Below are 17653 nucleotides of genomic sequence, written 5' to 3'. Positions count from 1 at the left end.
TTTTTTCGTTATACATAACAAATGTTTTCTTTACTCTCTGCGAACTAAGGAAAGGAAAAAAATAGACTCAACAAGAGAAGTTAACACAAACCTCCGTAGTAAAATGAAACTTATAATCCATTTCTATGTAAAATATCGGTAATGGAAGTTTTATTGTTTTATTATTTCACAATTCTTAGAACGAACGTTATTTTCCCTGGCTTGAGCTTTAAACTTTCAGACTGGAAAATGAGACAAAAATTGCCAACATAAGTGAATCAACCAAGAGATAAATGGCCTAGTGTAGCCTCATCTCTCCCCCCCCCCCCCACCACAACAAAAAATGGCACAATGTGATTTAGGTTAGCTCCATTCACTGGGCGTGTATTTATGGAAGCGTTTAGGTGTCGTCTAAGCATTGTATCTTTCACAAAATATAATAGCATTTTTCTTTAAACTGATTAATTTGTTCACTAAGATCTTAATATGCTGGCAATTAGCAACAAACTCAAAACAAATCATGAAATGTTATTAACATTGAATCCACCAAATTAATATCATCAATCTATAAAAACTTGGATTTGTAGCTTGGATTGTAAAGCTTGGTATTGTATCTATTCGTAAGTTTTCTAATGTGACCGTATACAGTACGTCATATTAATCAAGGAACGTTAATGGTTTTCTTGAGTAAAAGAAGTAATTTAGTTTTACTAGTCATACCGTAGTTTTGACTTATTTAAGTGAAGGATGATAGTGTAATGCAGGCATAGTTTTTTTTTTTTTTTTTAATATTTAGAAGACTTAATTTGTAGCGCCTTCGATTTTGCCATAGAACTTTCAGCGGGGTTTGTCTAAGGAAAGTTAGATTCTACTGAGTTTTCTCGCTTTATATATCTCGATGGTGGGAACCAGCGACTTAGTCCGCTCTCATCGATCGTTGCGGTATGCGGAGACGGCTGGTTCAAAGGCTTGGGAAGCAGTTCGTGGCTCGCGCGGGACCCGAGATGAGAAGATTAAGCCGACACAGGCTAACAACCGTTGTCAGGATTTGTAAATATTGCTGGTTCTGCCGGCGTTTCTCACCAACTATCTGGTCGGTCCGCTTTCATCGAACGTTACATTAGACGACAGCGGTTTGTTCAAAGGCTTGTAAAGTAGGTGCAGAGCGTGCGGGCCCCGATATAAAAGGTAATAGCCGATACAGGCTAACAACCATCGTTAGGGTTTTAAAACCTTGCTGGTTCTGCCGGGTCTTCTCAGGAGTCTGTCGTGAGAATATTGCCACGTGACGGGAACGATCCGGGGACCCCGTCGTATAAAAGAAACCGAAGCGCTCCGTAAGAGAGTAGACGCAGAGAAGACCGAGAGAGAAGAGTAGCAGCGAGTAACCAAGGGAAAGGAGAGATGGAGAAGATTAAACGGAGAGTGGATTTTGGAGGTCTGGCGACAGCAATCTTGGCAGGGAACGGCGGTCTGAACTATAACTATTAGTAAGTTCGTGTCTTAATTGTTTAGCTTTGGCACACACTGTGTATACGGGAACCGGACGGCCTTTGGTTCATCGTTGGCACATACAGTTTTTCTATTGGATTTTCGAAGGGAAGTCTTAAGCGACAACGCAAACACTGTAAATACGGAGGACCAAGTGACGGATATGGTGTTTTGCTGTAGACCTCATATGTATTGACCGTTCGGGAACCTTGATAACCCAAAACCCTGCGTTATCATTTATTATCATGTTTACATCAGGGACTGTACATGTTTATATAGTTTGGGTTGATACTAATTGAGATGTACCTTGGATTGGTTCTAATCTCTACCGGAAAATTGAGAAATTATACAAAAGAAAACGCTGAATTCTCTGTTTGCCTATATCTCGCTTTTGTTGTATCTGCACCGAGCCATACTACTTCTTAGTTGATCCCCCTGCCCGTGGTCTATCCTGATTGAATCCATCGCCAGCTTTTGGCGTTACAATAGCAAATCTTGGCAACCGTATGCATTATGGGAAAAACGAGAGGATCACTTTTCAGTGTATGTGTAATAATATGACTGGCTGACTTTTACCCTCAGGTGAACGAGTTACACATATATGACTTGGCTACTGCTATTGTCTACTGATATTAAATACATCGTGAGTGAAAATAGCTTTATTATATATATATAAATATATATATATATATATTTCTTGTTTGTCAAAAGGAATATCATTTCATTGTTGGAAAACCATGGCAACCGATATTAATAGCAACGTCTTAAAAGAATTAAAAGAATGGAAATCGTCAATTCAGTGCTCTTGTCTTGGTGTTGAACAAATATATCTTCCTTTCTGTATGTTATTATATATGATTGCAAGCAGTGCATTCTGTTCAGCTTTTATTTGCAATGCCAAATGTTTTAATTGCAGCATACATTTCAATATATTAAGGCAATATGCAAGTCCCTATGATTAGTTTTGCAATGGCTATAGAATTAAACAAACTCATTTTGGTAACCGACAAAGGTTTTCTACAAATTAAAAGTAAAAGTCATATCAAATGCTTTATATATTAATTAAGAGTCTTACTTATGCTTAAGAGTAATCATGATGGATTTCACTTCTATTGAATTTTACAAATAAATAAATTGAAAAAAAACGTAAAAGAAAAAAGTCTATCCTTGCGGTAAATTAAATACGGTGATTCATTTTAAAGTGACCAACAAAACTAAATACAAGGAAAAGACTATACGAATTCTCATTTTTTTTTTTTTTTTTTTTTGGGGGGGGGGGTTATATGAGGAATGTCTGGAACGCTCTTTCAAGTATGATTCAACGATGGCGTCGAATTCACACTCAGTAACTATTATTTTTTAAGTTAATAAGTAATAACTCAAATATACATACGCATATGATGTTAATAGAGAACAATATATAGTCTTGTAAATGTTGTAAAACTCTAGTATAATAACAGCAATATCTTCTGAAATATCATGTTCGGGTTTTTTTTTTTGGAAAAATAAAGAAAAATGTCCATACACGTGCTGCGGGAGACTATACCTTAGTCCGCTGGCAATGGATGTTAATGGTCTATACAACAGTTGCCTAGAGTTTGAGTCATCTTTGAAAAGACAGAGAATTATTAAACTTTAAGAAATTGAAGAAAGATATTCGACTTACCCGTCTCCTCAACCATTGACTCGGATCGGGTTTCATCTGTAATGAAAGTAAAGATTGTTCGAATGATTTAAAATATCATCAAGAATAAATAATACATGTTACCCTGCTAAAAGATAAATAGGGAATGTTTTTTTATATAACCGCAGTTCGTTTTCATCTGCGCTATATATTCGAAGCTTTTAAGTAAGGCTAAGTAACCCCTACCCCCCCCCACCCCCAAAAAAAGGAGAATATCACAAAAGTTAGAGGTAGTTAAAATTTACATAACAAGAACATTTGAAATAGAACCCCCTATCCAACCCACGCCTAGAGAATGTTGCTAGTCTCATTTATGGGTTATGTTTCTCGTTCGCATTATTGAAATCATCATAGTTTTTTTTAATTTTTTATTCAGTTCTTTATCGGGTACCCAAAGTGAGGTTACCAAGGTAATAAGTTGACTTTAACATAAGCATTTAATACAGATTATACATATCCTAATTATTATTTTACCTTACTTTCTGTTTCTACCCTCTGTCAAGCTTACGAAATAAGATTCAGTTCTCTAAATCTAAAAGTTATTGTTAAAGTTACGAGTAATAGAAAAAGCAGATGAACGTGTGTTTCCTATTTCTTTCAGGAACAATTTTGTAACACAATAGCGTAGTGACAGAAGGTAGCGATTAAGAATACCATACAGTCAGAGTTCACGAGACTTTTCCGCCTCTTTACTTTCTGTTCAATAACTTATTGGACCAAAAAACAAAAGGAATCTGTATTTATTTGTTAAACAATTGTAAGGAAACAATAGTAAAGAAACATATTATATCACGCCAACTAAATATTCTCGATAGATATTAATACGTTGTTTGCAGATACATGATCGATATTGATGTATGTACATGGCTTGATCGCTCAAAGTTAAGTTTTATGGTAATAAATGCCATATACAAGAACGGCCCCATAACGATTTGTTGTATTTACTTTTTGATATAAATTTACCACCTGTGCAAGAAAATACAGGAGAAAATAAAGAGTAAGATAATGCCGGCCCAGTTAAAATATAAAATAAGAATATGTCGATCAAAAGAATACAATTTATGTTTCGTTTCATTTGGGAAACTGAATATGACCAGCGGTTGACCTTTGTATATGTTTCCACCTTGTCGGGTGTCAAATTTACATTTTGACCACAATAGATTGGGATAAACAACATAGGAGATTGTCTTTTTTTTTAATAATTAATACATTAAAAAAGAAAAGAAGAAGAAAAAAATGAAAGAAAGCCTACTCTTAGCTTTACGTTTATATAATACACAATGAAATGATTATCCGTACCGTCTACTGGGTATTCAGAAGTTACAGTAAAAAGATTATCCGCACCGTCTACTGGGTATTTAGAAGTTACAATGAAAAGATTATCCATACCGTCTACTGGGTATTCAGAAGTTACAATGAAAAGATTATCCGTACCGTCTACAGGGTAATCGGAAGTTACATCACCTTCTGGCAAGAACCGAAACATTTCGTGGTATAAAACTTTCAAGGAATTGCTTAACTCGTTTATAGAGTTATCAAGATTTTCATATAGGGTAAGAATTGCCTCGCCTAAAGACGTCGCGTTTGAATGACAAACTTCAAGTTCGTTCATTCCTGTACTGCTATCTCTGTTATTTGTATTGTAAACTTGATTCCTTCTGAACGAAATCCTTGATGAAAGCAAGTGACTATTTATAGCAGTCGTCACATTCTGCAACAATTGTCCCACATGAGACAGCACGGTCTCGTCATTTACTTCGTCGCTTTCTATTTGAAAATCGTCAATCTTAAATGTATACTTGTCTGGCAGTTGTTCACCAAGACCATCAACTTGCCGAAATACGGTGTCGGTGCCCATAAATACATCTTCGAACAACCGAACACCCACTTGGAACAAAAAATCATCTGGGCTGACGATTTGTCCGACGTTTGATTGTTCCAAATACACCAAACCTTGATAACTGACAATTTTATACATTCTTTTGAAGTAAGATATGGTCGCTTCAAGCTGCCCGTTGTTTCTCGGGAGGCTTTGATAGGCTACCACGTTGCTAAATGGGGTAAGTTGAGCTTCAACGATTCTATACCAGATGACATACTGCCCGAGTTGTACGAACATCCTTTCAAAAGAAACTGCTTTTAAGATTTTGGTTTCACTTTCGTGTGCTGGCAGTTCGGAGTTTAAGATATGTTCAGTGTCAAGATCCAATAACAGAGACGAGATGTACTCGGTGGTCTTCTCCCCTACATACTCGTTTACGACCGGTTCTCCTTTCGTGCCCGCAAACCACGGATAGGAACATGATTGCTCTTTAAGCGGTACAGGTGGGTTGAAAGGTGTAACGAACCAGGTATCCAGGGGTAAGCATTCGTTGTCAGAACATGAATCAGCAAAGTGTCTCTGTCTCCATATCTCGCGTATCTGACTAGATATAGCATCATATATGGCATTGGAAGCCTCAAGTAGGTTGACTTCGAAAGTTTCTAATACATCTTCTATATTGATAAGTAATTGGTTGAATTCTTTTCTCTGGATTTCCAAGCAAATGCTTTGTCCTGCTGAGTCAGAATTTTTGACAGTTGATACATCATATGCATCCTCAAATATTAGCCATTCGTACTCATTTACTTGTTCCCTTAGCGTTCCGATTACACTAAACAGAGGGACAAATGATTCCATGGCGGTTTGACCAGTACCTCCAAAGATGCTTGCAAGTTCCACTTCCTCCGAAACCTGGATGTTGAGGTCATTCATCTGCCACTCGATTATACTCAACACGTTAGGAAAAGCTGTCCGATCATCACTTGTAATATTCAACAAACTCTGTATGACATGTACGGCTATGTTCTCAATATCATTACCAGGAAACTCGTCGTAAGACGTTTGTAATAACTGAAAGCCCTCTTCCATGAAATATGCCCAAGAGAAATGACCATTTAATCGTTGCGTAGTCCCAATTTGCACCTCCTCTTTTATTTTTGCAAGGTACATCTTCATGTTCTCAAGCATAACGATGAAGTAAAATGCCTTTTCATATGCGTTGTAAATATTCTGGAGGACGAATACGTTTTTCCAAATCTCTGGGTTGGTGTCTGTGTAGATATTACTGAACGTAATATTTAGCAGCCATTCTGGTGCACCGAGAGATAATATTGGTTTGCTGTCGGAGGTAAAATACGTATTGAAACATTCTTCACGCTCATTATCTTTCAAGGTTAAACTTGGTATGGGGATGTTTGTTGCAGTATCCCGTTTCCAGCATCCATGATCATTGCAAGGTCGATTCCCTTTTTTGGCTAAGTATCCGGTACCGAATTCTCTGTGTATGTATGAAGCAATGGATCTCGATATATTTCCAATAGTATCGGTAGCATCGGCCAATATGTCATTAGAATACCCAATCTGATACCAAGTAGATTCCTTTTCACAAACAAACCACCCCGTGGAGTCTTCCCTAGATGTTTCCACATAATAGGGTACGTTAAACCATGTTCCTACATCCCTAGGTCCTTCGCTGATGTATTCTGTCGTTTCAAATACAGATGCAATACTGTCTAAAAGAAACTGGAAATCGACTGCGAAATTTGACATGACTTTTTCATCAATTTGATGGTGTTCAGACGAGCGAAGCCTGAGAATACGTTCTAATTTCTGGTATTGGACTTTGATCATGTCGTCAACATTGAAAAATTTGATAGTCTCGTCTGTGAATGATATGAAAAGCAAACTTGCGAAGTCTTCTAGGAATGTATCTTGTTCCACCTCTTGTACACTATCGAATTCAAATGTTACCTGAGCGACTTTATGAATGGCTGCGATTTTGAACAATCTATCAAATTCTTCGCTACTGAAATGAAAGTACTCTGACGAAGCTTTTTCTTTAGTCAACGCTACGGTAAATACATAAAGATTGTCTAGCCAGTACAGAAACTCTGAAAACACTTGGTATAGTTTTCCTGTTGCTATCATCTCCATGAGGGCGAGAGAATTTTCTTGGTAGAAGTATGGGCGGCTAATTGTTCCATCAGACTGATTCAGAAACTCTAAAACATTTGGTGCGAATCCTTCATCCTCGATATTGGCTGATACGTGAAAACAATCGACTGAAATATCTGTAACCTGTGATGAGAACGCTGGGATCCTCACTCCTTGCCCATTAATACATCCAACATACCATATGAACATCATAAAGATGACAATGTGACATATCCCCCCGTTTGCCATAGCGGCACAACGTCACTTTAATCTGAATACTCAAAATATTCTGCTCCAGTAGAAAATTACCCAAGATGATAAAGCGTCCGAAATGTATCACGCTTTGAGATAGAATGTCTATATGATACACTTCGAGCTGCCTATATTTGATATTTTCGTCTTTCATATTATTATTAAAAGCTTGATCTATTTATTTATGATGATTATAAAGTCTGTACTTTATTTATCGATCACTATTGCCTTGTCCAATTAAATCAGTTTCTTTTTATTTTTTTCCCTCCTGTTTGTTTAGTCGGATACACACACGAGTGAATCGTTAAGCTATCCTGTCTCAATAAAAGTTGTTTGAATATGATAGCAGCAGGCGGATCGATCACGCTCAAAATAAATTTAAGAATATACAATATGAAAAGAGCTCTTTCGTGAATACTGTATATCTATATATTTTAAAAGAGCATTCATAAGATCGAAAGTTCTTAACATTGAATCCTCTTGACTGAATTAAAGTGGCTGTTTTCATCATTTGCAACTTGGTAAACGAAGCCAAAACATTGTAGTGAGTGCATGAGAAAACTCTCTTGTTTGGCTTTGATACGTTCACGATTGTGCTCTGATTTCTAGGTTAAACAAATTTTAATCTCATGAGAAATGATTTTGACAGCAAAGATTTACCTTGGCTGCTGAATTTTTGTGAGAAGCGTAAACAATAAAATATAAGTAACCATGACATCATACAAATGCTTCATAATGTTGCTACTTGTATAATTTTAAACGTTTCTTTACCGGCAGCCTCATTACTTTCCTTACGCCTATTGTGCTACATATAGAATGAATGGCTTTCGTAATTCGTAATATCAACTTGAAATCCAATTTAAAAACGGAACATTAGCAGTAACTATGTGCGCAAGTGTTGACTGACTTCACGATTATTCGCTGAAAAGGTTCTTGCAGTAATAAGAGGGACCACAAATCGATTACGAATTTATCCAAGCTTAACTTTCACATCAATGGTGCTTAATAGGCGACTTAAAATGACTTTTGAACACCACCAATTTTAACAGGGATATACAATGGGGGTCTACATACGACGACTGAAGTTCTCAGTAGCTTTACTCATGCATTTATCATATTAACAAGGTGGACATACTTTGACCTGTTTTGACGTCAAGTTAAATTTGAGGTCTGCTTTTTCAATGCTGTCCATATACTAACCAACGGATACCTACATACCATGCATTAACGTCAACCAAGATGGCACGGCTTTCAGAATCTTACGTCCAAAGATATTCTAACCTCAGCACTTCAATAGCGTTCGAGGCCTCATCAAGGGCAATCCACATACGAAATGAACTCCCAATTTGATATTTTTTAAGTGTGTTTAAACGGTTTCAGACTTTGAGACATGCTGACTTCCAATGCTTTTGAACTTTCACCAATGCGCGTAGGTTTGTTGAATTATTGCGCATACAAGCCGGGAGCGGGGGGGGAGGGGGTGGGGATGCAAAGGCATCATATACAAAGCCAAATAATCACACAAAAACATACAATATATCACCATCGAGAATGTTTCGTTTGCTTTCGATAGAGTATCAGAGATAAAGAGAGGCTTTCAAAAGACACCATACATATGTGGGATATTCTAATAAAGTTGAATTCATGATATCAATATATATAGCAATCCAAAAACAACAACGTCAAATGATCTAGTCTGATGTATATACAGGCTATAATTTAGGGTTATACAAGCAGGGATGTGCTAACAACTACCTTTCGTTTTTATTGTGGTGCTACAGATTTGATTTTTCAGTCGTTCTAATCCAACATGTAGGTATTTATAACGTTTGTGGGCTAAGTACATCACTCCGAAATAATAGTTATACCTTGTAAATAGACTAAAGATTTGTAAGAGTCTGAAAGCCTTAGCATTACGTTGAAAATGTTATCATACCAGGGATAGTAGCAATTAATAGACCTGTCAATCACACGATTAGAACAACAGCAGATTGTCCAACCGCTGTCAAGGAGGTTCACGAGGGGAGGTATTTATATCCTGAGAGACCGGACATGCAAAGAGAATATAGCAACTATACTGTAAAACTTAAAGTTTGTACAAAAGTAAAAACTGGATCGCGCTATAAATCAGTAGCATGTGCTATTAGGATTGATGTATTTCTTAGGATAACACATATCCTCAGTTCTTACTGTAAACCTAATGTTATATGCTACCGATTGATCATACTTATCAACACAATCTAATTGTTACTGTGGTACAACACTTCAAGATTTCAGGTATAGTTCATGTAATCTCTGTGTGGATGGGTTGTTGTTTCTGGTTATAAAATTTCATCTAAGAAATTTGAAAGTCAAAATGTACCGGAGGCAATTGTGATATGTGTGATTCAGAAACCTTTCGGCTAAAATAAATTCGAAATAACGTTGTTTGCCAATAATAGGTAAAACAAAGCTGCTATGCAATTGAAGTTAGATTGGAGTTGCTCATAAATTAGACCGATTTCAATCAAATTCTCGGAGCATTTCATGAGACTCGTACGCTCGTTGTTCACCATCAAGTTATTTTGTGTTGTTATAAGGGTAAAAAGTGTAATGGAAAAATTGACTACATAGTGCAAAACAAGTAATTCTTCTTGACAGTTTGCTATCGCCAATGATACCGTTTAGTCCAGCTAAACAATCCGTAGCGATACAAGAGGTACTAAACTTCTCGCCTGAACACAGACTGTGGTGAAATCCTAATAAAATATATTACTTTTGCAGTCTCTGGCCAGGTTTCCTGCCAGTGTCAATAATGTTGATCCACTCTATGCTTTTAGATTGAAACGTAAAATACCACCTTACTAGCAGCAATTCCTTCCAATTCATAACTTACGTTAGATTACTGCAGTTAGTTATGTCTCTCCTGTATTTGACTTCTTGTAACCATTTTTATTATACTGAAACTTTGTTGCAGGTAAATATAAATATATATATATATATATATATATATATATATATATATATATATATATGATAGATGGCATTAATTCCAGGTGAAGAGTGCTCAATATACCTGGGTATAGAGCTGGATAGGTATAAATAATGTACACTCGTACAAAGTTTGCGCTATTACTCGAGTTTCATGCTTCTTCGCAATCGTCAGATAGCTAATGATCAGGTTGTCTGTCTGTGGCGTGGTGCTGTTATTTTTTCCGTTTTTTTCTATGTCGACACTTTGACAAAAGCTTTTGTCAAAGTGTCGACATAGAAAAAAACGGAAAAAATAACAGCACCACGCCACAGACAGACAACCTGATCATTAGCTATCTGACGATTGCGAAGAAGCATGAAACTCGAGTAATAGCGCAAACTTTGTACGAGTGTACATTATTTATACCTATATATATATATATATATATTTATATATATATATATATGTATGTATATATATATATATATAGATATGTATGTATATATATATATATATATATATATATATATATATATATATATATATATATATATACACACTATTTATAAACTTGATAATGATGTAAAAGTCCTTATTTGAAGTGAGTTGTCTCCTTTACAAACATAAAGAAAAAAGGCTAACGTATACGTACTGGCTTTCAACAGTACCGGTTAAATTAATAAATAAAAAATATAATCTCAAACCTCCATTATTCTTGCGGGATGAGGTGGAGGGAGGAAGGAAGGGGTTTTGTACGTATATCTTTGGGAATAATATAATGAAAGCAAAAACTATAATCAGTGCGATTGCCACCCTTTTCGTGTTTTTCCTTGACATGCTAATAATTTTGTTATGCCCTTCGAGTTAGATTCGGTTAATATAAGTCTTGCTGAAGGGATTATTCCTCCAATGAGTTTACAGCTGGTAATTTAAAAAAAAAAATTGTTATATATATATCTATTATTTTATACTTAAATATGTACTCACGTAGTGCGTCCTCGTCATCATTTGCAAAACTGAGGGCCAATAAATTATATGTGACAAAGAACACAGTTTCATTTACGATAGAATAAATGGTTGATAGCCTATCATTCATTTCTTTAAAGTGTTCATTATTCTGGTTCTTGTGACATATTGGGCCTTCTCCTTTAACGTTATCAAGTGTTCCAACTTCACTATCCTGAAACAATATGAAGATTTCATCTGTAACATTGTTAATATTTAAGAATACTAAATCAAAAACTAGAGTGTAATCTTGACTTTCACCCAATGATTTTAATATTTCTACCGAAATGTTTTTAACATCCTCTTGTATGCTTTCCATCGTTTCATTAAATAACGAACTATAAATCGCGACAGATAAATTTGTAGGAAATTCCTGCCAGTTTTGACCATGAACGATTTTCATATCGCTTTTCAACGCTAGGTACGAGGCTCTTTTAAAAATATCGTTAAAATACGATGCGTTAAATTCCCGTATTTCTTCGTCACTTCTACCATCAGAATCAACCTGTTTGAAACTGTTAAGCAACTTCTCTAACCAAAACCGATATTCAAAGGTGATTTCATAAACGCGTTCAAAAACGATCATCTTCAGAAAAGATTTCGCATGGTCAGAGGACAACGGGCTACTCCTTTTATCAAGATTTTGTATTCCTTGTGAAGATAAGAAATCTAGCACAGTTTGAGGAAAGTAGTTGTCTTCAATATTTTCGAATACCTGGAAGCAAGAGACACTCATATTTCGCCGCACAGGAGCAAAGTTAGGGAAGAAATGTAAGTCATGTGTTTCTCTTGCAAACAGAGAAACCAATAATCCCATCAAAAGATAGAAAACTAAAACAAATATCTCCATGTTGCACATTTCCCCCTTTTTTCTTCATGTAGTAAATATATCATACAACAGTTCATCTCCGAGGCGACAACTTATCCTACCTTCAAACTGCTCAATAATATTAATATCGTTCGACTCTCATATCTCGTAATAACCATGTAGCTGTGTTTTTTATTAATATATATGTTTAGCACACGACGAACAAGAACCAAGTAGCTTCTTGCGATTACAAATAACCTATTGTGCCAAATATGGCATATGTAACATGATAGTGATTGAAAAGTTTGTCATTGGCATTATTGAAAGGCTTTACTATCAATTGTAACATAGTGATCAATGAAAAGTTATTGGAAAATCAGCGATTGCCAAATAAAATCTCTATTTCTCTCTTTCTGTCGTCCTCTATCTCCCTAAGAGGACATTGATTAAGTCATATTTGTACGCTCAGATTGCTAGGTTACTGAAATATAAATTATCGTTTCAGATATTCTGTGGAGATTAAACTAGCTCGAGAGGGGGAAACTATGATATAATCATCAACATATTCATGAGGTCATGCACAAATTTTGCTTACGTCGGTCATTGTCATTGCTGCTCGTATGGCTATCTCTGTAATATCTTTGTAATGTTATTGAATATGCATAAGATACACTTGTACAACCGTTGCACTACATTGTAGAATCTGCACCTGTTTGTTATTGAGCTGTGCATTTGCATATTGGTATATAAGTTAGAGCATGCTGTCTGCTCGTCCTTGTTCACCCTGTCTCTCCATCTGTAAACATGTAATCTTGGACATGTCGTCCAATATATTTACTGTACAGTATGACTATGTTACGCAATAAAATATAACTAGATGTTAATACTCAACGTCGACTGTGTTCTACTTGATTGCTCAAAGAACCCATTATTCAAACAAAGAAACATGACAATCTTCATTACGAAACGAGCCACATTTTGTAGTGTCCATAGTCTCCGCTTTGTGTGGACCACAGTCATTTAACCCGCTTGCTAACCCTAATCCGTGCAATTGAAACAAGGACAGCTGAAAAGGTCACCTAATGCATATGTGTTAATGTTGCTTATGAATTAATCCGGAAGGGTTATCTTGCCATAAACAACAAAGAACAATCCTTGTGTAATTATGAATAGAAATCGTAGTTTCGAATATCTTTCGTTATTTTCGAAAGAAATTTGTGGCAGCAATACGCTTCCGTATTAAAATAAAGAGCAAATGTAGCGTTTAGTTTGTTATTTATTGTATCTATGTAGACCGTTTTATGCATCCATATATCTCGACGTGCTTTATAAATATGTTATTCTAACTAAACGGTGACATTACAGTCGTTATTCTGGTGCACATTTGTGACGACCTAGCGACTAAAATAAGACCAAACCAAACACCATATTTTCCAATGACTACTGTATTTTACCTGACGATGAAAGTAAGAGCAACGTAGTACTTATCTGCTGCGTCTTTAGTCTAATTAGTAATAGTAGTGTCAATGTACCCGTCCTTGTAATGACAATGAATGGGTTAATGATGGACAATAGGTAAACCTCAGTGGCGGAGCTTGGGGTATTGGTGGGGGGGGGGGGCGAGAATGCTCTGTAGGGGCACTTTCGACACTAAGTTGAGCGCCACCACTGGTTGGCGCGTAGCGTATAGATTTTTTTTTGAGTAAAGATACTCCCTAGACCGCCGGAAATGACCCTTTCCGGGCCTGGCTAATTTGAAGATAAACGAAGAATAAATAGGTGTCATCGCCAAATTACACCAACAAAATGTGACAAATGTCAATAAATATGGACGCTCCGCCACTGGTAAACCTATATATAATGGTGCGATGAGTGGATTATCGCCGTCTCCATCATCGACTCGTTGTGGTCGCCGTCATCATTGACATCATCGTCGTCATAATCGTCATCGTTATCATGGTCATCGACACCGCCATCGTATCCACCGCTGCATTCTTTGTCACCTGAAACATCGTCCTCATAGTCTTCGTCGTTATCGCCATCGTCAACATCGTCGTCGGTGTCGTCATGTTATCCATATATGTACGTTATGATTGTAATCGTTATTTCTATCTTGTATTGCCACAAACAAAGTATCAATGAGGAGAAACGCTGATAATATTCATAAACACATTGTTTAGTGAATGCGATCGAAATGTGGCAAGCTAAATTTTTCACAAGCATACGTGAGCCCAAACGAATTAGGACGTCACCATTCCTCGTATGTGGTTTGATGAATGTGATTGTATGGTAACCTACCTGTGGTTGATAAACTTTCCAACTTGATAGTTGTCTTTTCTTCCGTAAATGCAGAGCTACTTTCTGTGCTCATTGTTGAAACTGAATCTAGATATACAAGAACACAATGTTTTGTTCATGTTTTGTATTCATATTATTATAATTAATGGGGGGAAATACAGTCTTTTTTCTTGTGCAAAATTGTTTTCTCGGAAATATAAATATTAATAAATATCACAGTGTCACAGAACACTATGAAATATGATAAAGAGGATATTATCGACTAAAGGCATAAATAAAGACCAAAGATGTTTCAAACTAATACTATATTTTCCAATGACTACTGCATATTACCTGACGATGATAGTAAGAGCAACCTCGTACTAACCTGCTATGTTTTGAGTCTTATCATTAATTATAGTTACAGCGTCAGTGCTCCCAGCTATATGTAATGACATTGACTGGATTAATGATGTACTAGAGATGTAGCGGTGGGTTGAGTAGATTGTGGTCTTCGCCATCATCGACTCGTTATGTCTGCCATCATCATTGACGACGTCGTCGTCATAAACGTCATTGTCATCATGGTCATCGACACCGTCATCGTCATCGTCCATTTTTGTCATAGTCGTCCCCACCGTTGCATTCTTTGTCACCTACCACATCGTCCTCGTCGTCTTCATAGTCTTCGTCGTTATCGCCATCGTTATCGTCAATATCGTCGTCGGTGTCGTCATCTTTACCATATATGTACGTCATGATCGTCATCGCTATTTATATTTTGTATTGTACACACTATTTATCAGAAACGCTGATATTATTCATTAACTCATTGTTCAGTGAATGCGGTCAAACTGTGACAAAGCTCAATGTATCACAAGCATGCATGAGCCCATATGAATTAGGACGTCACCATTCCTCGTATATAGTTTGATGAATGTGACTGTATAGTAACTTACCTGTGGTTGACTTGCGAGTTGTCTTTTCTTCCGTAAATGCAGAACTACTTTCTGTGCTCATTGTTGAAGCTGAATCTAGATGTAGAGAACAAACCTTTTATTTTGTATTTATATTATGTTAACTTATCGGTGAAATTACATTTTTTTTTCTTGTGTGCAATTACGTTTCAGATATATCAATGTTTATAATCATCACAGGTCAGAGAATACTATGGCATTTCTTGAAAAAAAATATGTTGACTTAGCGGCTAAAAAAAAGACCACAGAAGACTAAACAAACTGCTATATTTTCCAATTACTACTGTATATTACCTAAGGATGATATTGAGAGCAACGATGTTCTTATCTGCTATGTCTTTAGTCTTAACATTATTGATTATTACAGTGTCAGTGTTCCCGCTTCTGCTAAGACAATGCATGGGTCAATGATGGACAAGAGATGTAGTGGTGGGTTAAACAGATTGTCCCCTTTGCCAACATCGACTCGTTGTGGTCGCCATCATCATGACATCAGCGTCCTCATCGTTATCATATTCATCGGCACCGTCATCGTCCAATTTCGTCATAGTCGTCCCCACCGTTGTATTCGTCGTCACCTATTACGTCGTCCTCATCGTCTCTATATTCTTCGTCGTTATCGTCATTGTCAACATCGTCGTCGGTGTCGTCATCTTTACCATATATGTACGTCATGGTTGTCATTGCTATTTATTTTTTTTGTATTGCCACACTATTTATCAATGAGCAGTAACACTGATATTATTCATTAACTCATTGGTCAGTGGATGCGGTCAAACTGTGACAAAGCTCAATGTATCACAAGCATGCATGAGCCCATATGAATTAGGACGTCACCATTCCTCGTATATAGTTTGATGAATGTGATTGTATAGTACCTTACCTGTGGTTGACTTGCGAGTTGTCTTTTCTTCCGTAAATGCAGAACTACTTTCTGTGCTCATTGTTGAAGCTGAACCTAGATGTAGAGAACAAACTTTTTATTTTGTATTTATATTATGTTAACTTATCGGTGAAATTACAGTTTTTTTGCTTGTGCACATCTACGTTTAAGAAATATCCATGTTTATAAACATCACAGGTCATATAATACTATAGCAATCTTGAAAAAGATATGGAGACGTCGTATAGTTTAATGAATGTGACTGTATTGTAACTTACCTGTGGTTGATAAACTTTCCAAGTTGAGAGTTGTCTTTTCTTCCGTAAATGCAGAACTACTTTCTGTGCTCATAGTTGAAGCTGAATCGAGATATAGAAGAAATACAGTTTATTTGGGTTGGTTCCATACAAACAGCGTTAACTTTCCAAACATTAACGAATCAATTATATTATTTAATGTGACAAATACATACATCTTGATTGTTTATGCGCAGGTCCTACAAATTCGTGTATTCAATGATAGTTTTGACATAAAGTATTCATATTGTATCAATTTGTCAAAGGAAATAACACATCCCTGACATACCAAAACTCTATTTACAAAATTCATAAATTATCCCAAACATTAAGCAAAAAAATGTGCCTAGGAGAATGCATAAAACTTAGAGGAACTGACGCTCTATCCAAGTTGAAATCACTTAGAGAATAGATCGCGTTATGGTCGAATCCCATACCTTCTAACTTTCATATAAAATTGAATAAACTATTGTTGCAACAATGTTATATCGTCTAAATGATTGCCGTAAATCTTCGAGTTCCTACATAATGTACTGTAGACGAAAGTAAAGATGTAACCAAGCATCATAACAATTGGCATTGAATATATTATACACGGTAAACATTATGTTTCTTGTTTTAAGTCTTTAGGGTCATCCGTCGTGAATGAAGATTCTCTGTTGAGAAATATGTAACTTCCATATGTTTAATGAGCGTTTAAATTTCACAGTTTGTGGACCATCTTCATTTAATCCATTCGAATTAAAATATTTAATAGAATAACGGCAAAACAGGTGAAAAGCCTGGTAGATAGTCTCATGTTATGTGTTTTTCTTTCACTGTTCACACTGCAAGAAAGAAGGGATTACAATATAAAAGTCTATGAGGTAATAAATAATAAAACGATTAAACGGAAGGATAATCATATAGGAAAGATTCCGGAACCGTCGCTAGTGTCTTAATGTGTTTTGCAATTCACTCTTTTCTTAATCATTGTACCTAAAATGTTCATTAAACGGCATTTGTAATGTTTCCGATGAAAACTGACATGGCATGTCTTGACTGTGTCGTATTACTATGGGCTTGGAATACA

The 17653-nt window shown here is 36.2% G+C and overlaps 1 protein-coding gene across 9 annotated transcripts in view; it reads right to left on the bottom strand.

Annotated features, from left to right (window-relative positions):
- LOC139983416 (uncharacterized) overlaps nucleotides 1–17653 on the bottom strand; it is a 65895-nt gene that overhangs the window by 26865 nt on the left and 21377 nt on the right. For 2 of the 9 annotated variants that reach the window (XM_071996954.1, XM_071996961.1), the window contains exons 3-7: nucleotides 16564–16652; nucleotides 16286–16360; nucleotides 15385–15459; nucleotides 14447–14533; nucleotides 3137–3172 (exon numbers count right to left, since the gene is read on the bottom strand). In XM_071996954.1, coding sequence (XP_071853055.1) covers nucleotides 3137–3172; nucleotides 14447–14533; nucleotides 15385–15459; nucleotides 16286–16360; nucleotides 16564–16652 — 362 coding nt within the window. The other 7 variants (XM_071996955.1, XM_071996959.1, XM_071996956.1 and 4 more) reach the window with 7 other exon arrangements.

The sequence above is a fragment of the Apostichopus japonicus genome, chromosome 16, assembly GCF_037975245.1.
Source record: "Apostichopus japonicus isolate 1M-3 chromosome 16, ASM3797524v1, whole genome shotgun sequence".
In the NCBI taxonomy this organism is placed as follows: Eukaryota; Metazoa; Echinodermata; class Holothuroidea; order Aspidochirotida; family Stichopodidae; genus Apostichopus; species Apostichopus japonicus.
This window is presented reverse-complemented; position numbering and strand designations above follow the sequence as displayed.